Here is a 22,194-nt window from a genome sequence, read left to right on the forward strand (position 1 = left end):
TGGGAGATCTGCAGTTCCCTGACATGCTTGGCCAGGATTGGGCTGACCCATCCCCATGCTCAACCCTAATCTTCCTTGATTTTCTCTCAGCTCAAATCAGAGCAGTGTTGCTCCCAGCCTCTCACCTTGCCATCGGTGGTGACTGCAGCAAAGACCGTGGAGGAGTAAGGGGACCATGCAACATCCCCTACAGCAGAATTCAGGTCATAAATAAACATTGGAGTCCTGTAAAAAAAGAACCAGGGAGAAGAACTCATTTAAACACATGCAGATTTGGAAGTGAAACGTTGAGCTATAAACACTTTGATGCTGCAGCCTGTGTTGTTCAAGGCCAGCTGCAGAAGTGGGAGATAAGGTATTTCTCTATGTCAGATACCAGCCAGGGTCTGAGCCAAAGGCAAAGCAAAGCTGAGCATCAACCCAAATGGGTTGGGATTGGTTCTGCTACGATGAGAATAAAGGTAGCATGCTTCTTTCTTTCTGAAAGCATTTTGAAAGCTTCCCCCCAACACACCAGAGTCTCTCTGGTTAATAATCATATGGGAAAAAGTGATTTTCCCTCTCTGGACTTCTGACAACATTGAATATTAGAGCAGTATTGGCAACAGGAAATATTGGACTCTGATTTACAACAAAATCAATTTTCTTATTGAAACCAGACATTCCTCAACCACTAACCCTGAACTTCATTATGTATTTTTAAGTGTTCCAAATTTTTTTTTGCCTCTCTGTCTCTTAGGAGGTGTCTGACCCCTGAGGCCATAAGCCAGGCCCTGACAATTCTCTATAGCTTTGCTCCAGAAGAATAACGCTGCCACAGTAGGTCCTGCCTGAAGTGAGCCAAGTCCAAAGCGAAGCAGTCAGTCTCTATGCTGAGCTGCACTGCTTGGCAAGTTCCAGGGGCAGCTGATGCTAAATCTTATATGTCATACCTGGGGAGTACAAATCTGAGCCATCAGCCTCCAAAACAGAGATAAGAGAGCAATTAGCAATATCAACACCTAAGAGCAAAACTGAGACTGAGGTATGAGCAGAGTCAACACGTGCAGCTGACATGTCATGCTGGACCTCCCCACCCACGCCATGACCCAGCAAGACCTACTTGATGGTATGATCCCAAATCTTGACTGTCCAGTCAGAGCTGCAGGAAATGAAGACTTTCAAGTGGTAGGGATTCCAGCTGACTGAGTCCACGGCCATGTGATGGGCTTCAAACACATCCAGAAACTGGCTTGAATAGGATTTTGAACACTGCAATGGAAAGAGCTAGTCAGTAATCAGAGCTAGACCTTCTTCTGGAGCTCACATTCCTGCTGAAAGATGCCTCTGAATACTTGTACGGCCTCCTAGGCTCTTCTGGGCTGGCTGGGAAGAGGTGGCTGGTACCCAGAGGTACTACAGAAATGAAATAATTTAGCACATGCTGTTTCACCCCACTTGCAGGCAACACTGAGCTCTCCTCTGCAATACACAGAGGCAGGAATTGAAGTTGTCTGATTGGATTTACAGCCAGAGGCAGGCCCCAGAGCCCATTCTCCACTGCAGGAGATCCATCGCCTTCCTGCCAACCCCTGGCTCCTGCCGTGCCTCTGTAAAAGGCTCTCAGGAAAGGCAGGGGAAAGACAGCTCTTGTGTTGCTCAGGAGCACACAGCACCGTGTGCATTTGAAGTGTTGCAAATAAAACCAGTGGTAATGGTGCTCTCAGCACAAGAATGACCTATCAGACCCTTTGGCTCTAAGGATTTTGGGAACATGCCAAAAGTCCTTTCCCTGCCATCACCCTGCAGCAGCCTGCTCTAAGAGCCTGCCCCACCACATGACTCTGCAGATCTTTCTCTTGTGGCATTTGTGACTTCCCAGAGGGGAGTGAGAATCACACGAGGTTGGCCAGCAATCAGACGTGTCCCTGATGGGCAGGTGGGCCACCCTGTACCCCAGTCAACAGCAGCCTGTAAACCGGGCAAAATCTGCACATGCACATGAAGGTCAGGCCAGCAGCATCACAGCTGTGGGTGCTACTGAATGGCAAAATGTAGGACGTGTGCAAGAGCTGGAAAACATTTGGGAGCCTTGGAAAAGTCACTTTGTCTGTGAGGTCATTGAAGGGGGAAGAAATTACAATCTGATTGTCTGCACGAGCAGAATACAGAACTCAATCCAGATCCTGTCAGTTCTGTGTACACAGCACAGAAAAATGAGGTTACCCTCCCCAAACCTCCTCCCTTCTGGGAGGACTGGAGGCTTCCTTCATTAGCAACAAGGACCTCATCTCACAAGTAAAGTCCTCTTGATTGTGTTCTCACACACAGCTGTATCCACACAGCAGACTGGGGTTGGTTTTAGGATTTTCTGTTGATCTGCCTTGGTACTGTCACTACAAGGAATTTTCAGCACCTTTCATTACTCCCTAATGAATGCAGCAACACATCATCTGTCCAAGCAGCTGGATTGCTGAAGTGTTACGTGACTTTAATTCTTGCAAACCGAAGCTCTAACTAATCATAAGGCTTAACTGTTTATTACATATGACAGTCACTGTCTGGGTATTGAGACATGTTTTCTTCCGATACCCTTTTGCACTGGTGCAGGTACTGGACTGAAGGTTCTAAACTATTCACAAAGCAGCAGCTCCTGCATTCCTGGGAGGCTTGCTGTGGTAGGAAACAGAAACAAGAAAGTGGTTCATGTCCCACTGAGATTTACTGACAGTGTCTATAGCTTGTTAATAGTTTGGTGCATACTATTCTCTGAGTTGCTGTCCCTGTGTGTAATTATGGGACTGAAATCACCTTTCATGGCATGTTTCATACTTTACTTCATAATTCTTAATGTTCAGCCACCAGGAAAATTGGTACTTGGCTTGTTTTGAAAGTCACTTTGCTGGAAACAGACAGAATGGGTCATGAGTAATTAACACAAGAGAGAAGCTGCTTTATCCATCTGTTCTTACAAGTATGGGGATTGAAGGTCTCTAATAACTGAGGACTTTGAAGAGTGAGATCCTAACCAGGTTTGTCTGCATCCAACAGAACTGTAATGCTCAGCACTCTGTTTTTAAAGTCTTGTTGGGGCTGAGCCCCTGATCAGTGCAGCTCTCCAGGCACTGGTATGTGAGGCCCATCATGCTCTGGGATGTGCTGATCCACAGCACTGGCTTTACAGTCTGCAAGTCTGGCCCAGAGCTGAGGCCCAGGTCCTGACAGGAAAGGGATCTCCAGTTTTCCTATGAAACCAGCAGGAAAAAGGGTTCTGTAGGGCAGATACCTGGCTGTGTCCCTTGTGAGAAATGAACCCTGTGTGTCAGCTTTAGCCTAATGTCATACACTGTGCTCTGGAAGTGCCTGCTGGTCCCACACCGTGTTCACCCCTACCTTTGGTATCACCTCTGATGTGTGAGACAGGGCCATGTTGTTTCAAGATGCATTTTGAAGAAACAATACAAACTTGAGAAAAAGCTCAGAAAGAAGTATGACTTTAATGAATAAAAGAGTTTCTGAGCTAACTAGAACTGCTGGCAAAGTCTTCCCCTACTATTCACTTTAAAAACCCTACAGTTATCAGACACATATCAGGATGAAAACAAAACTACTGGAAAATGTGATGCCTAACTCCTGACAAGACAGCTTTGAAGAGGATGAGTAGATTCAGGGACCAGGCATTTATGCAGCCTGTCTGATCTTCTGGAGCACTGTTCCAATTTGCTGAGAATGTTTTTCTCCTATTTTAATGGTGGTAGATGTGTGTGACTATTAAATGGTATTTTTATGATGAGACAGGAAAGCAAGAATGTGTCTATGGCAATACAGGAAACTAATTCAAAGATGACTGGTGGCAGGGCTGCGAAACATAGAGGAGGAATACTGGGAGGAACAGAGGACTCCAAGGACACAAAACTTATGAATAATCTTCATTAACAGCAGTGCAGTTTACACTAGATGTTAGCCTGACACAAAACTCCTACGCATCCATGAATCATAGAATCATAGAATACCAGGTTGGGAGGGACCTCAAGGATCATCTGGTCCAACCTTTCTGGCAAAAGCACAGTGGCCTAGCACTCAGTCCAGCTGAATCTTAAAAGTGTCCAATGTTGGGGAATCCACCATTTCCCTGGGGAGATTATTCCAGTCGCTGACCATTCTCATTGTGAAATATTTTCCTCTCGTAATCTCCCCAGGAGTAACTTGTACCCCTTACCCCTCACCTTTTCCATGTGACTCCTTGTAAAAAGGACGTCTCCACCTTCTTTGTAGCCACCCTTCAAATACTGGAACATGGCAATAAGGTCTCCCCTAAGCCTTCTCAAGGCTGAACAAATCCAACTCTCTCAGCCTTTCCTCATGCAGCAGGCTTCCCAGTCCCTTGATCATCTTGTGGCCCTTCTCTGGACTCTCTCCAGCCTCTCTGCATCTTTTTTGTATAGTGGGGACCAAAACCGAACACAGTATTCCAGGTGTGGCCTGGCAAGCACTGAGTAGAGTGGGATAATGACTTTCTCTCTGCTGGTGGTGCCCTTGCTGATGCAGCCCAGCATCCTGTGACTTTCTTTGTCGCTGCAGCACACTGTTCACTGATGTTGAGCTTGTTGTCCACCAGGTCCCTTTCCACAGAGCTGCTCCCCAGCCAGATAGATCCCAGCCTGTGCTGCACTCCTGGATTATGTTTTCCCAGGTGCAAGCCCTTACACTTGTCCTTGCTGAACTTCCTAGGGTTCTTGTCAGCCCACTCTTCCAGCCTATCCAGGTCTTCCTACAGGGTGGCTCTGCCTTCCAAAGTGTTCACTTCCCCACTCAGTTTGGTATCATCAGCAAAATTCATCAGGGTGCACTTGATCCCATCGTCCAGATCACTTATGAAGACATTAAACAGCGCTGGGCCCAATATCGATCCCTGGGGGACCCCACTTGTGACAGAGTGCCAGTTTGAAAAGGAGCTGTTCACCACCACCCTCTGGGTGGGGCCTGTCAGCCAGTTCCCCACCCACCACACACCCCTTGTCTAGACCGTAACACAGCAGCATCTCTAGGAGGAGGCTGTGGGGAACCATATCAAAAGCCTTGGAGAAATCCAGGTAGACAATGTCCACGGCTCACCCCACACCAACTGAGCAGGTTACTTTGTTGTACAAGGCGATCAGGTTTGTGGAGTGCGATTTGCCCTTGGTGAATGGATGGTTATTACTGTCCTTATAATGTAGAGGGTTTCTTTAGTTCACTAACAGAAACACTGAGACTTTAGGCAATATTGAATTCCAAAAAATATTCTTTTCCAAAGGAGGTTTGTATCTCGCAACAGAAAGAGTACTGCCCAGCAATGTCACTCCCAGGCAGATCAGGACACCCAGTTGGTCTTCAGAAACCACTGACACAAACGTGTCCCGTGTTGTTGCGGACAGCTGTTACCAGCAACACCAGAGGGACTCCTTGGTTTTTGCTCAGTGCTTTTTTGTAGAGATCTGTAACAGAAATGCTAAGATATATATAGAAAGGCTTATGAATGAAAACAGAGGCATGTGAATGTATTGGGAGAAACAACAGGAAATGGTAAAAGAAAGAACCTGTTTTACTTGATGGCAAATGCAGATAACTGGACAGAACAAATACAAGCCCCAAAGATAAGGTGGCAAGAAGGTGAGGAACAGAACTCAAGCCATAAAATATCTAGACAAGGAAAACAACTTTGCCTAAGACAAAGGAAGACTAGACACTGAAGCAAATGATCTCTCCATTACTAAAGGGTCACTGGAAGTCAGAGCCTGTCCAGAAACCAGTTTGTCATCATCATTTAAGGAAAACCCAAGAGATGTGATAAGGACTCAACAGCCAGCACCATTTGTCATCTGTATAACCACAAGAAAACCTGTCCTGACCACACAGATACAAATGTCCTGGTGCTTAGTATGAGAGAGTGAGTGAAATTAGTTTTGTTTAAAATTAGAATCATCTTTTCCTTCTATACAGTCTTGTACTGAGTTTTATTATATTAATTTGTTATACTCTCAAGCAAACTGCCTAAGACAGAAAAAACCTCTCTCTTACATTAATATGTTCAAATCTCACCATAATTTTTCTGTGGACGCCTGTTTATTAAGAAGTAATTCTGACCAAAGAGTTGAAGCAGCAGTAATGTTTCAATATGAATCTCAGAGACCATACTTTTTGATACCAAAGCTACACAATTCCTAAACAGCAAATAAGATATGCAAAGAGGCAGTTTTGCATTACAGAATCATATTACTGGAGAAACAGTTTGTACTCTATGTAAAAGGGCAATAGATAGGTCTGCATGTAATTGAAATAATGATTTCTTGGCTTCAGAGACACTATTAACTAAGCCACTTTTAAAAATTTACCCTAATTGTTCTGCAGCTAAAGGATTAACATATTATTATGCTATTTGTGGGCATGTTTGGTCTCTGAAAAAACGCCTGCCTGAAATTCACTTTCCAATTTATTTAATAAATAATCTAAAATTCGGTCCATGTGGAGAGCAGCCCATGTTTGATCCCTGACTCATACAGCATGTAAGGAGTCTGTCCCTTTCACTCATTGTGCAGTGGCAAGGGCAAGTGCAGCACAGAGACCCGAGCAGCTCACTTCTGCTCAGTGCAGCCACAGGACCCAAGAGCTGCCTGAATGGCTGCGGGACTGTCACTGTGCTCAGCACCTGAGCAGAGCAAGGCTCTGGGAGGCGGTCCACAGGTAGCTCCAGTAATGGGTTCAGACATGCAGCATTTCAATAAAGGGTGTGATGAAGCTTTATGGTAGACCTTGAGAGATGTCTGGAGCAGCAGTTGATCACAAAACTTCTGAAACTGCTTGTAGCAAACTCTTGGGGAACGCTAAGGATGCAAGCACTCTTCCCCCTGTTTTTGTGGATACTGTGGAGGCCTGCTTGTGCTAGACAGAAGATTTCTTTTCCCTGTGTTAGCTCATACAATCAGATGGAAGATTGCCTCTTCCTACCCATGGGAACATCTGAGTTTTATAGGGCAGTGTTGCACAATATGAGAGTGGTACCACTTTTTGCTAAGGCTCACCAATGCAGGAATGTTTGTTGCTTACCAGTAACCCTGGCCAGTAACTCATGGACATCCATCACTCACCTAAGCATAGAGGAAGTTAAAACATGTGGTTCCATACTGCCTTTTGATCACGACTAGACACAACAGTACCCAAACAACTTGGAGTACAATACCCAGGGTACCAACTCCTGTGGGTGACCAGCCAACTCAGAACATCTGCCCATGACTGAGCAGATGCTTTGTAACCTGAAACCATCAACAAAAAGCCATTGCACTACCTCACTGCCCATCACCCATCAGCCCAGCCCCCACACTTCTCCCACCTCCCTTCTGCACCTGTCTTGTCCAATGCAAGTGAGCACTACTCAGAAATCCTCCCTAGATACTGCCTGGCAGAGGGAGAGATTTCAATCAGCATCATCCCTTTGGAAAGGATACATATTTGTTAAGTCTGTCTTGCCTAAGTGATTGATATTGATTTCAGAATACAATTTCCTTTGGGTTCTTTTTCTCTGTTTTGTTTCCCTTTTGCAGGCAGGACATGGGGCAGAAGCTTACAGCATCATCTAGGGATGGCTGGATGGATCTGCTCTGCACGTCAACCTCCTTGCTGATGGTCCATCCCCCACACTGGAGGGCTGTGGCTACAATATTAACAAAGCCTCAAAGCCAGCTCAGAGGAATGCTGTGCAAACAAAAGTTATATGAGTAATCTGCTACTGGCCTTATTTTGAAGGCTAAATACAGCAGAGCTCAAATCTTCCTATTTTTAGCCTGATTTCTTAAGAAAACACAATGTATGTGTCCTGCTGTCTGTTTATATCTCCTCACAAACAACTTTTGACCTCACTGGCAATTTTGGCCAAAGCTGGCTGCACGCTGGACTTGGCAATATTAAGGTCTTACACATTCTACAAAAAAGGATGGCTGTAGAGTGCAAACATCTGGGCAGTGCCCCCACTCTGGGAAGGGCAAGCAAAGCTTGGCTGCTGCCCTCAGCACATGGCTGGAGCTGGCTGGTTGACGACTCCCCAGTGGCACAGGGCACCAAGGCGCAGGAGGGCACTGGAGTGGAAGTAGCCAACACTGTCTGCAGGAAATCAAGGGTTATAGCATGGAGTGGGATCACTGAACTAGGGACAGCACAGGGATGATCACAAGGAGGAAGGATTAGAGTAGATAGTGTGGAACTGGAGATAGGAGGGCAAGGAGAAAGTGGGACTGGGGAAAGGATCTGGGATGTAATTGTGGAAGGGAAGTGCTGCAGGACACCAATCCAAAGGAAACAAGGCTTCATTAGCCTCATTGCTCATGGGATAATAGGGCTAAAAAGGAAAAGAGATGAGATTTTTCCTGCCATTTCCCCATAGCCATGAGGACAGAGGATCAATGCCTTTTAACTTCTGCTCTGATCATAGGTAGTGCCTCAATTGCACAGCTGCAATCTGCAAAGTATTCTGGGATGCAGTTTGCAAGAAAAACGTTTCTACAAAATAAGGTCTTAATTGGGTCTGTGCACACAGCTCCCTGTGACCCTCTGTGGCTCTGTGCTGGTCTCAGGCTCACCACAGGGATCTGAGGGCAGGACCAGGCTCTGAAGTTGCACTTTGTTACTGCCTGAGCAAACAGTTAAGATGATGAACCCAAAAGACAAGCACAGGTCAGGGGATGTAAAACAAGGGACAAAGAAACCATTCTTACCTTATAGATCTTTCCCTCTTCAGTACCAACGAGAAACAAATTGTCTATCTTTTTGTGAAAATCAAACGATGTCCCGCAGCCTGTTAACAGAAGAAAGGTCTGTCAGACAGAGAATTGGTTCATCTGGCCAGCACACACTCCCTGCCTATGGTACACACACACTGCCATCATTTTCAGAAGTGATTTATTAGCCAGAAGCTCCCAGAAGAAATTAGAGCCACCCCTTCTGCAAACACTTTCCAAGCTGTGCCTGTCCTCAAGACCTGTAATTTGAAAAGCCAACACAGAGAAAGGGAAAAGGGAATTGGAAGAACTGGAAGAACAGATTGGCCTGGGGTTCACTTTAGTAAGAATTTAAAATGCCTGGTGCAAATATAAGAGTTGTGAGGACCAGGCCTGCCTCCTATTGGGCAAGAACAGATCTTTTCTGTTTGTTTAGTATTCACAAAAATATAAATGGTTTCCCATGCATAAAAAAGCCCAGAGAGGAAATACCATATCATAGCTGTCTGTGCCCTTTTCATCCTTAGCTCAGAAGCCATTTAGCAGGTCACTTCAGTAAAGCCAATAGCAAAGGATGTGAGTTGGGAAGAAATCTTCTTCCAGGCACAGAAGGATCCTTTGAACTTCAAAAGCCCTGAATTGAGCAACATTGTGAACTGTGTTTAAAACAGGTGTCAACCACAACAGGATGTGGCTCGAGGTTTTGTGGCTTCTGCTCCTGAGGCAGAGGTAACATCATCCAAGAAAGCTAATTCACATGATGGTGAAAGAAAATTTCAGCAGGGTCCTTGAGCAGAAGATGGGATGTCTGCTGAGTGCCAGAGTAACCTGGGGCTGTTGACCTGCAGGGACACCCACAGCAATCATCAGATGAAAAACAGGAACAAGCAGACAAGGCTCAGAAGCACATAGTTTCAGAGAACGTTTTGCAAAGGCAGCTGTCTTAAACATTAACAAAATGTAGTCCTCAAAGGAATTGTTAAGGTCGTTTCAACCCTGTAATACTGTCTGCATTTTTAACATTTAAATAGATTGTTAAATATTCAAGACAAGTCTTTGAAAATTCATTTCCCAATACCACTAACAACTAATACCAAAGCCCTTGGGAGTTCTGCAGTGTACTGCTTTAGCTGGTCTCTTGCAACTTATGTGGCAATGCAAACCTTGTCACAAACAAATTGTTCAGTGGTTACTAGCCTAGAAAGACAGTAATCCTTAAACGCAGAGCGAGTGCCTTCTCCAAACCCAGCACACAGCTTCACAGCCAAAAGCAGGTGCAGTAGGATGATTAGGGGATTCCTCAAGGCTTTCTGTGTAGTCCAGGACCTCCAGAGCTGACTCATCCCATCCTATCTCAAACACAGGGTGGTCAGGATGAGGGGATTCAGCCTAGAAGAACTGCACTCTCTCCACTTTGTATGGAGGGAGCCTAACATAGTAGCTCAGAATAGATGCTGTGCTTTTAGAAAGCCAAAACCTGATGAGGCACATCCCACCACTGGCTGGATGAGCTGTGCACTGAGGAAAGGGCAAAGGTTGCTTTTCATCTTGATTTGGTCAGTCCAGATCAATGTCTGGTAGGGAGAACAAAACTGACTTAGTTTTGACAAATACAGGTAATGCCTGTGCCTCGTCTGCATTGGGGTATCCCAGTGAAATGGACATTTTTTAAATTAATGTTCATCTTTTCCTGAAAGTAAAGGCAAGATGTAACCAGCAAAACTTGATTCAATTAATGGCCATTGCTTCAGACAGATTTCGCCCTACTGCGTGATGAAAGCAAGGAGGCGTAACCCTTCTTTAGCTCCTTTCCATCTCAACACCCCACTCCCAGTTTAATTCCCCAGAATGACTGATTAGAGGCTTTGTGTCAGTAATTAATCAGCATGGCAAGGACTTGGGCTCCTACCAAGCGTTTGCAGCTGCAGCCCCTCTGGCCCCTGCATCGTTGTTCCCTCTACTGACAGCTTGATGACATCTGTATGAACCAGCTCATTCTGCAGGCAGAGGAGATTCCACATGAATAACATGCTTTACAGCAGCAATACAGAGACATTCAGTACTTTGAAATGGCAAATTTTATGGAGGATTTTTAAAAAGCTATCCAAAAGTTGCTTAATGTTTCATGCTCACAACTGGCAACTTGCTAACATGCTGTTTTGCATAAAACCTCCAGGAAACTTACGCTTTAGTGCACTGGAAGTGAGAGCCACGACACATCACTCAGACACAGCAACTGACCCAGAAAGCTTTAGGTTTTGGGGTCAACATTTTTGAGTGGAGGTTGACACTGTCAGCTTAAATCATTGTGTTAAGTGAAATCACCCTGCATGGTTTAAGATGGGTATTGCATATTGTCATGGAGCTAACTAAAATCCACACAAAAGGATAGTAACTTACCAGCTTGCTAGTCTTTGCTTCTTACCATCTTCCCATTACCACCAGAGCCGCCTCAGTTCCCAATACTCACAACCTCACAGGCTCTGAGATTCAAATAACAAGCAGCAGATCGCCCAGGGGAAAAGTACCCAATGTTGCTGTTATCAGCAGTGCTCTAAAGAGCTCTCATTGCAGGCCACGGCACTGCTGTGCTGGGTGGTGTGTGAACACAGGGGAAAAAGGCTGTGCCCCACAGAGTTTACAGTCGAGGCGGGAGACAGAAGGCAGGTGAAAATAGACACGATGTGGGTGAGCACGTGGAAATGAAGAGAGGGCAAAGATCCATTCTTAGACTAGCTTTGGGAATTAAAATACCACTGCAGAATGGAGTTGGTTGTGAATATAAGAATACCCTGGGGCTGATAAAAAGAACAAAGAACTAAAGATTAAATTAGTGAGCAGTGTGGGCTGAGGACTGGATGTTTTCATGAATCTGCAGATTTCCCACTGGAGCACTATGAGAACAAAACATAACTTCTTAGCTCAGTGAATCAAGCTTTAGTTGGAGCTTCTCTAAACCCAGAGCAGGACTCAGGTGGAAAAAGAGATTCTACCTGGCAAAGTCAATCTCAGGGAATTGCATGCTAGGGAAAGTGGGAGAAGACCTTGTGAGCATCTGTTCAGTACTCCAATTCAGAGGGGACAGAGTTCTGTAAAACACTGTTATCATATTTTGGGGGTACAAATTTACAGAAGGTTCAAGAAAGGTCAAAACCTGTAAAATAATGTACTTCCTTCTCACTAATTTGCACTGCTGCACACCCACATGCCCTGGCTTATTGATGGCAGTAACTGTTCTCTGAGAGAACAGCAAGAAGCAGGACAGACTCCTGCAGCCTACAGAGTCTCACCTTCTGTTAGTGACTCTTGTTGCGGTATGTGGGTTATATCAATCCTGATTCAATGGGTAAAGGCAGGAGTGGTGATAAAAAAGAGGCCATATATGCTGCTGTATGTGTGCAAGAATTGGAAAGAGCAGTGCCCAGAGCATCCAGGAGCAGAGCATATTCCACGTGTCACTCACTGCCCATCCAAATAGGGGTGCTGGTGGGCTGCTGGGAGCACAGTCAGGACATGCTGAGCAGGCACTTGCCTCTGCTCAGGCTCCCAGATCTGTCTACTCTCCAGAGAGCATCTGCCCTGTCCAAGCCATGGCTGGTGGCCACCTGAGCCTGGTCTGAAGAGCAGCTTTGGAGGTGCCTACACCTGATCACGTTGACATACCCAGTGTGTCTAACAGAGGTCAGACACGTGATCTGGGCAGGACCAGAGATGTGCTAGCACACTTACTCTCTGTTCTGGTAGAAAGGCAAACCACATGACACCTTCCTTCTACACGCATACCTTTCTGCAACCTTTTTCTGAAGACTCCTCCCAGCACCTCCACCTGGCCAAGGCCTCTGTGGACAGATTCTGTAGACTCTGCCTTCACAAAGGATCTTATTTGGGCAGACTTCCCTGTTGTGTTGCTTTTATTTTGTACCCAGCTTCACAGTCTGGAAAATGCATCTGTTCCTAGGGCTGTTTGTTGCCAGAGCTATTCGTATATTCCTCTGGGTAAACAGACTGTTGACAGTGTGGCCTTCCAGGAATACTGAACAATAATATGTTGCTTCTGCCTAACAATTTTAAAGCACATGTAAGGATTACTGAATTAGGCCTTGCAGCTGCCTGTTTCCCTTTAGTTGTTATTAGCCTCAAGTGATGAAGGAGGCCCAGAGGTGTTAAGTAATTTAGCTCTAGGTCATGTACGAAGGGTGAACTATGGCTACTGATCAAATCTAGGATTGCTGAGGATCAGCCTGAGAGGCAGTGCCAGGCTGCATCCCAACCGGTTCTTTGACATGGCTCTGACAGCTCTCCTTTTTGATAGGCAACATGTGCACCCAAGGTGGGAGAGTAGAGTCATCTGGCTGCAGAAGTCCTGCATCATTCCTCGCTGTTTTCCACCTTCATGATGACCCAGAACCAAGTCAAAACTATAGCCTAAGCACACACACCTCACGTGCTGTCTCATGAAGTTTGTCCAAAGTGATTGTGCCCATTTCTGAGAGAGACAACCACTATGGTCAAGGCAGATCAACTGTCCCTATCTAACATTTGACAACTCTTCTATACAAATTTTGAGTGTGGCTTGCCAAATATCCAGCTGGGAGTAAGAATGAATTTATGCACTTTCTGCTCTCAGCTTTGGAAGTGTCAAACAGCTATCAGTGTTTGAAGAAGCTTTACTTTTGGATAGTCCTGTCAAAAAGATTAACGAAGCTCTCTTTCATTTATTCCCTATTTGCACTACGGATTTGCAAAATAGAAGACCTCTGGAGTCTCTTCAATTTTATTCTAAATAGAACCCAGAGATAGCTCTTTCATAAAACTGGAATTCAAGCAGATTGTCCATTTCTCCTTGCTGGGTACAAAACCACAGATTGTAACCAAATTCCCTTTTCATTCTGTTTCTTGCTTTCCTTGTTGAATCTCTGTCCAAAAAAAGAAACCAGACAGCACCTAAAACTTTGCTGTTTTCCACCCCTGCCTGCTAAGTACATACCAGCTCTGGCAATTTCAGAGGTAACTTCACCTCAAAAACATCTTAAAACAATGCTTTTCACATACGTATGGCCAAGTTTGTAACAGAAGTGCAAGAAATAAGTAGAAATGACATTGTGTCAAGTGGATGGTCTTAGGGGTCACACTGAGGATGCTTAAGTAGGCATATCTACATGCTCAAGGGACAGAAGAAAAACCAGTTTACAATGTGGGAGCACAGTTAAGCACAGAAATGTTGCAAAAGGCCCTCTACCAGGTGAGCTGCCATCAGAGTCCATCTGCTGACTCTTAGGTTGTCCCAGTTGTGGCATTTCTCTGAAGAGGCTTAACCCAGTGTTTCTTGCCTCGTAAGTGGAGCAGGCTGAGCACACTCAGCTACTGAGCTCAGCTGATAGGTGTAACATGCCAAGTCACCTCAACTGGAAGTGTTTAGCTGTAGGCCTGTATTACTCACTTCAACATAATCTTTCGGGCATTTGTATATCGGGGATAAAACAGGAGTTGAGTGCTGGGACGTTAGCCTGTCCCTGTCTAGGGAGCTCTGAGAGCTCTTTTGGGAGAAGGACTTAGGACACACTTGCAGGAGGGATTTTTGTGTCTAAAGCTGCATGTATGAACCTGGAGGAGTTTATAAAAAAGAACTTAATAATCAGTGCCATCTGCATTTAGCTACTGTGTTCATAAGAAGAGGCTCCCACTCCTGAAGTGAACATGGGACTATGATTTACATATAATGTTAGACATGAATCCCTGCCCATGGCAGCAAGGCCTAAAATTTTCAGGGCAAGCCTTGAGTAGCTTGGTATAACAGGTTGAAAAAATGAGCATCCAAAGATGTAAAGAAATTTATTTGCTTGCTGGGGAATAATGAAACAGTTGCTTCAAACTCATATTTAGGGCAATTCAATTATATTTTAAGTAAAAGATTTTGAAATCTTCAAAATGTAAAATCAAATAGCCAACAGAAAAAACACATGTTGAGATCCAGAGACATAAATCTAAGGGTCATTAGGAACTTACTTAATGGTAAGTTTCTATCAATATATGTACTCCAAAAGAAAAAGTGATCAAAGGAAGGGCATGCAAACGAGTTAACAGAAGTTGTCTTGGGTATGAGCCAGCAATGTCATGGCGGGGGGAAGCTCTCTACCTGTCTGATTGCACGTTGTCATCCCACCGAAAGCAGATTATTCTGCTCTGTCTCTGAGTGACCCTTATGGGACAAGGAAAGTTTCAGAGCAAGGACCAGTCTTGAATTCCTGCAGCTGCAAAGCAGGAAAATGATCTTTTGTACTCAGGCCCATGGAGTGCTACAGGTGCAGGTAGGATGGTTAGGTCCAGAGCAAGGAGTAAGCTGGTTCTACTTATTTCAGAGTTTAACATGGAGCCCCAGACCCAGCTGTAACTGCACTTGTAACCTTTTGCTGCCACTTCTTTTCAAACCTGACTCATTATAAATAAAAAAAACCCCAAACAATGCATCATTGAACTTTGGAGGCAATAGGTTATAATTTGGCTGTGAAAAGAAATTGCCACCTACTGTTTACCTTAACTAAAGTCCATGAAACAATCCGCCCATCCGAGGAGACAGAGAAGAAGTTCAAATTGTTGTCCATGTCATCCTTCTGCCACTTGACCTTAAAACAAGAGAAGTCCCGGTCAGCACAGGGTTCTCAGCATTAGCAGGACAGAGTCCCATGCCCTCCACAGGGTCTTCTGGAATCCTTCCTAAAGAGTAGCTGATTTCCACCCCAGAGGCTTGCTGGTGCATAGCACATATGAACACCTTTACCTCCACAGGCCGTTTCAGAAGTGCCTCCAGCACTCCTGTCACTCACTTTCCTGAAGGATGCTCCAGAGAGGGGGCAACCCACACCTGGGGACTCTGCACCTACCCATGGCCATCTCTCCCAGCAGCGACAGGAGTACTGCCATCAAGGATGGGCCTTGTGAAGTGTCTGAGCTATGCAATGCTCTGCACTACAGCACAACACCACCCTAGAGATCCCTAAGACATCTCCAAACACCCACGGTACCACAGAAAGGTCCCCAAGACACCTGAGTACATCACTGACCCTGAACAAACTAACACCTTCCATTTGACTAATTACTCCAAGTGTAGTGCCATATGGGCTACCCTTCAGCCAGACAACCTCAAATTAGCTTTCTGTCCCTATGTGGGGTGCAGACAAGCCCTTGCAGGCAACGTGTGACATGGGTCCTTAGGGCACTTATGTTTCAAGGAGATGAAAACATCTCCATTAAAATTAAAATCCTCCCTACACCTTCAAGGCATCTGTCTGCCTGGTAAGGAGATTTGCCTTTTGACTGTGACAGCTCAGCAGGAGAGATTAGAACTCAGATAAATGGCTTACAGTTTAGAAGAGACATTTCAGTTAGACCAAAAGCATTAAGAATGCTCGATTCTCAGATCTGGGAATTCAATCAGACTGAACGGGAAAGGATGACTTGTCACTGGGCCTGTCAGCACACACTCCTGTGGGCATCTGTCAGTTCAGGATGGGGACAAGCACTTCAGCAGGTTCTGCTGAAGTTTTCAGAGGTATATCTGTTCCTGTCCAAGCAGTGCACCAGATGCATTTCCCTAAATATCATCCCATAAATATGATAGGTGGACATGATTATCCTAGAGCTTACCAAATACTCTATCTATGACCAGCTATTTATCTGGTACCTATTCCAGAAAACAAGCAGCGTTCTCAAAACTTTAATTACACAGATTGGGTATTCTGATGATACTTCCTTGGGAAAAACACTGTTAATTCTCTTTTGTAAAATTGTTTATACTGTGAAGTTCTACGGACCATGAAAATTCAGCAAGAGACTCAGCTAAGAGTAATTAAACCTCTAGTGAACATGTTTCTTACCTAGAACACACTAATCTGAGGAAGGAAAAATAAAATATAAAAGGAATCCATCTGAGAATACATAAGAATGCCAGTTTCATGTCCATAAGGTGCAAATGAAGAGTTTTGAGTGGCATATACCTTTGAACATCCTTGCACAGAGAAATCGTATGTCTTCAACTGGAACCCCTTCTGCTGTATGGCATTAAGGGTTGCTTACATTAGATGCTGGGGGATATGGTCTAGGGGAGAACTTTGTAGAGTAGGGCTGATGGTTGGACTTGATGATCCCAAGGGTCTTTTCCAACCTGAATGATTCTGTGATTCTATGATTCTATGATGATTAAAGGAATGGCGTAATTCAATATGTCCCAGAGTAAAATGGTTAACAATAAAAAGACAGGTTCAACGGCACATATGGAGAACAGTGATTTCCAAGGCTGGCCATCATGCACAAAGTGTGCTGGGTATATCTATTCCAGGAACATCTCCCTGGGATCATGAGCTACTGCTGACAATGATGGTCACCAGCAGCTGCTTCAGATGAAGGGGTTGGTGCAGTGAGGAGTTTTAATCTAAAGTGAGAAATGCAAAGTTCAGGGGAACTGGTTACCAACACATGCTCAACTTGTCTCATACTGGGCACAGAAAAAGGGTCATGTTTCAAATCAGAGCTTTTTAAAATGCCACTCTAAAAGTGTCTGACAATAAGATGTTTTTATTTGTATGTCCAACACATCTCTGCTCTAACTCATGTGCTTTCTTTTCAATCTACTTTCCTAAATATTTGGGAAAAACTTTACACTTCCCAGCCCACCTCTAATGCAAACTGACTTTGCTGGAGGTAGGGGAAGCTATTTCTCAAGACATTATCTCCTATGAAAACACTGTGCAAAGATTTTGCCATTTAAACCTGGGAGCAGTTTGTAAAGGGCTCAGGTATCCTCTACTGGAACAGGACTACATAGCAAGAAAAGGGGATCTCCAGTACCTGAAACCTGCAGTCTAAACCCAGCAATGCACGTGGAAGACAAATGCAAGTGACACATACCTGTACTGCAGTCAGCGTGGGTCTGAGCCATCCCGAAGTCTACACCCACCATCCAGGTTGCATATACAATGCACACACTAGGATCAGAACTGGTCCAGATCCTCTCTGAAGGGAGACCCCCAGCTTGTCCCTTATCAGAGTGTACGTCCAGGCACTCATTAGTAAGCTCTGCTCGAACTGTGCAGGGGCAGCTGCAGCTGAATTCCTTCATCTGCTCTTGCCAAGCACAGTGTAGAAATTTTGCACCCAAGCTAGAGCCAAGTGACAGCTCATCACACCAGTGGAAGAAAATACATGGATGAAGGCTCAGCAGCCAGAGTCCACCCCAATCACCCTGTGCAGACACAACTCCTTAGTGCTCATGTCTTCGTTAAAACAACGTGTTGCAGGAAGCTCGTCTGGACATGACCGACAACGTAAGCGCTACAATGAACTCATGGGATTTTTTTCCCAAGTCAATCCCTTTCAGGATTCCCCAAGTGAAGAGTTTTTCTCCAGGGTTTTCCCACTCCAAATATCCTCTCCCTGATGGAGATCTATTCAAGTTTTCTACTATCGGTACTCAGTTAAGTGTCACAACTACTTCTCTTCCTCTGTTACACAGACAGGTAGAGTCATCAGGCCCAAAAAGCAAGTAGGCTGATTTGCTTGGGGTACTCTTGCTCTTACATTCAAAGCAGTCAGCAGTACCTGAGTTAGGTACATATTGTAGACAGCTTGAACACAGTTCCTCAAGGGCATCAGGATCTGCCCTCAGATGACTGTCAGCAGCTCTCAGTGACGTTAACTTGAATTTCAGAAAACAGAAATCGGCACTTAGTACTTTCAATTTTCCTTCAACACCTCTGACACCTTAATAGTGTTTGTGATCTTTTTTCTCCAGATCTCTGAATCCCATAAATGCTTATTAGAGTAATTAGCCTTCATGATACTGCAATCAAATGGGGCATCTGCTCAGAACTGGCCTTTTCTCAGCTCCCAGAGGCCCATGAGCGTGGCACAACCTCCTGTCATTAGCAGTATCAGTGCTGTGTGGGGTGGGGCATTTGACAAGAGAACCAGGCAATTGTGTGCATAGTGGCAAGAAGTTAATTCTTTCCTGAAGCATGTGATAATCGACTCAGGATTTTGGCTGCATGAAACAACTCACAGAAAAAGTTCAATTATGATACAGTAAGAACAAAGAACCACATGAGAAAGGAAAGAATGTGTAAGCAACAGAAAGGAGACAAGTAAACACAGAGCAGCAAGTAATTTGCTGTGTCTGATCGTGATGGGACCTGTAATAAAATCAAGGATCTGCTGCTATTTTTCCTGTGTGATCTTTAACCTGACTATTGTTGCAGTGCAAAATTGGTGTGTGAAACTCATGGCTGCTAGAAGAGCCTACTACTTTTTGATTGTTATTTCTTAAAGGCTGTTTATTTATAAAGAAGTTGAGACTAGTCAAACCCCAATTTTTTCATAGAAAAATAAAGATTAAAACCTGCATGTTCCCTGCTATGTACAACAGGTTAGCAGGGCAATAATCCATTCATTCCTAGCAAGGGAATACTATCATCTTTGTCTATGGCAGCTGGTAACGGCTCCTGTCCAGCAGGAGATTAGACCATTTATCCAATCTGATTTGAAAATTCCCATGTTTCTGATGTCATTCCTACAAAAGAAATAATGCTTGATCAGTTTTCATGGCATGGGGACTGTTAGTCACTCGCACTGACAAAATGCAATTGGTCAAAATCATCCCGATCATGAGGCTGACTTGAGCGCTTTGCAGGCAGCCACAGGCAGGATCTGCCTGCCTTTCTTGTAACGTGACACTCCTACTGCAAACACAAATCCCTCTGGCTGTCCCTCGGCTTGCCAAAGCTCAGCTGTGGGGTGCCACATGCAACACATGCACATTGACTGATGAGCAATTCCTTCCCTTTCTATTAATTATCCTTCAGGAAGCCCTTTACCAGCTTGGCGTATCACGGCCCTGCTGACATCTGCCATAAGAGAAATAAGCGCATTTTTGTCATCCAATGCCTAAAAAACTGAATAAAGTCTGCCACAGGCAGAAGAGGAAAGATAAATGCATTATAAAATCCCTAGGTCACCCATACAAAAACTGGCCAAGTAAGATGCTCAGATGACTCCAGCAAGCAAACAACTCCCTGGGATGCTGAGGAAAGTCCCTGCAAGTTCCTTCTAGTGCCAGCCTGGCAATCAGTGCAGTCCTAAGCAAAGCCATCATGTCAATGCAGGGTTTGGAGGGACCTGAATCTATATATTCTATTATATTATAAATATCTATTCTGCTCTGAGGCAGGATCAGACACACCCCTACCATTGGTGACAATTCACATAGGCTGTTCTCACAAACCTCCAACACCAGGCACTCAGCAACCTTCCTGTAGATACGTCAGTGCTTAACTGGCCTGATACAGGAAATTTCCTTTACCACAAGTCAAGCCCATTACTCCTAGCATCTCCTCAGTGGACACGGAGAAAAATGGTTTACCCCCCTTTTTTTAACAGTCTTCAAATGGGCAAGAAAAGGTTGTTGTGTCACTGCTTCTTTCTCTTTTTCCCCAACCCAACAAAACCAATTGCTTCAACTGTTGCTTCCAGGTCCTCCTCTTCAAGCCTTCACCATTCCTGTTTTTCCCCTTCAGCCCTTCTCTGTAGCTGCAAACACATGGTACAGGGCCACCCCTAGGCACTAGTAGACAGGAGGTACAACATTCTCTATCTTCTATTTCTGTTAATAAATCAGAATGACACACATCTTTGCGCAACAGTATTCCATTGCTGACCACTGGAGGTGATCTGCTATACTTTCCCCTTCTGGCACCCTGCTGCCTAACCAGTCATCCACTGTTTTGTATCCGTGCATTTAATTTCCCCTTTCTTAACATAGTATTTCTTCTTGTCTTTATTGAATTTCATCACATTGATTTTGGGCCTTTCTTCCAATTTATCAAGATCATTTTGAACATAATCATGTCCTGCAAAGTGCCTTGTCCTCCCAAGGGGGCTTCCCTATTCTATAATCGGAGTTGTTAATGGAAGTATTGACCAAAAGAAGACCAGGACTGACAGATGGAGGGTCTCACTTGAAGCATTTTCAGATTCTGACAGCAAACTCTGTATAACTGCTATTTGAGCACACTGCCTGAGCCAACTAAGCAGCCTCTTTATAGTGATTTTACCTAATTCATATTTCTCTACTTTGATTATAAGAATGTCACTGTGTGAGCCTGGATCAAAAGCTTTAGTCAAGTCAAGATGGATAGAGGTGATAACCTTGACTGCCTCCCCCTTTTTCATGAGGCCCATTTCTCTGAAACAAAAGAAAGAAAAGAAATTATACTGGCTTGACAATTTATTCTGGACAAATCCATCAGCTCTTCTGTATCACCTTATTATCTAGACATTTACAATCAGTTTTGCCATTTGTTCCAGTATTTTTCCAGTCATCCAAATTGGTCTGGCTGGTCAGTAATTCTCTGGGTCCAATCCTACCATTTTCCTCCAGATATTTTTTTACTTCTTCTGGCCTTTCAAGATCTTTCATCCTTTTCATGGCCATGCTTGTCCTACAGACCAGAGTGCAGCCTGATGTACTGCTGGGCTATCATCCACACTTTGTGAGTCCCTGTGGCTGGCTTAGGATTCTTCTAGCCTGGGTGAATTGTCCAGACACTGGTTTCTGGGCTCTGGTACCCTGTCCATGCCACTGTCCCTCCTACATGCAAGGACAGTCCCTTTGAGGAAAGCACCTGCAGAAACCTCATATGCCAGACATTGGCTCTACAGCATCACTGAAAAGTGTTTTGGGATTGATGACAGCAGACTTTATATGTATCATATTCCAGTCTGCCCACATCACAGGCAACCATAGAGTGATGCTTCCCTTCATCCTTCCTTGTAGGAGGCCTACAAGAAAGCTGGAGAGGGACTTTTTACAAGGGTATGTAGTAATAGGACAAGGGGTAATGGCTTTAAACTGAAAGAGGGTAGATTTAGGTTAGATATAAGGAAGAAGTTCTCTACTGTGAGGGTGGTGAGACACTGGCACAGGTTGCCCAGAGAGGTTGTGGCTGCCTCTTCCCTGGAAGTGTCCAAGGTCAGGTTGGACGGAGCTTTGAGCAACCCAGACTCATGCATGGTGTCCCTGCCCATGACGGGGGGGTTGGGACTAGATGATCTTTAAGGTCCTTTCCAACCAAAACCATTCTATGATTCTGTGATCAGAATCCTCCACACCCCAGAGCACTCCCCAACCCTGCCTCTGAGTCAAGGTACTCAATCAGCTTGGATGCTGTAAACAGGCTTGCACATAAATACCAGTCTCTGCTTAAAGACCAGAATGGATGAAGCCCAAAAACTCCCTAAAATGCTTGTTAGTGGTCTGAAATTGCTCTGGCTAGTTCTTTAATTACTCCAGGGTATGTTTAAGCTGATCTTGCTGATGAGCAAGACCCTGTCTCATCTAAATATTCTTTAACATGCTCTTTCCCTATTCTGATCTGTGCTTTCATCCTCTTGTTGCATTAATCATACTAAGCAGCAA

General features: G+C 44.7%; 1 protein-coding gene across 1 annotated transcript in view; it reads right to left on the minus strand.

Annotated features, from left to right (window-relative positions):
* DNAI1 (dynein axonemal intermediate chain 1) overlaps positions 1–22,194 on the minus strand; it is a 152,675-nt gene that overhangs the window by 47,235 nt on the left and 83,246 nt on the right. Inside the window, exons 15-19 of the mRNA XM_074856967.1 lie at positions 15,263–15,352; positions 10,639–10,726; positions 8,727–8,806; positions 1,103–1,251; positions 126–225 (exon numbers count right to left, since the gene is read on the minus strand). Of these exons, the coding sequence (XP_074713068.1) occupies positions 126–225; positions 1,103–1,251; positions 8,727–8,806; positions 10,639–10,726; positions 15,263–15,352 (507 nt within the window). The remainder of the gene's footprint in view (positions 1–125; positions 226–1,102; positions 1,252–8,726; positions 8,807–10,638; positions 10,727–15,262; positions 15,353–22,194) is intronic.

The sequence above is a fragment of the Strix uralensis genome, chromosome Z (assembly GCF_047716275.1).
Source record: "Strix uralensis isolate ZFMK-TIS-50842 chromosome Z, bStrUra1, whole genome shotgun sequence".
Lineage (NCBI taxonomy): Eukaryota > Metazoa > Chordata > Aves > Strigiformes > Strigidae > Strix > Strix uralensis.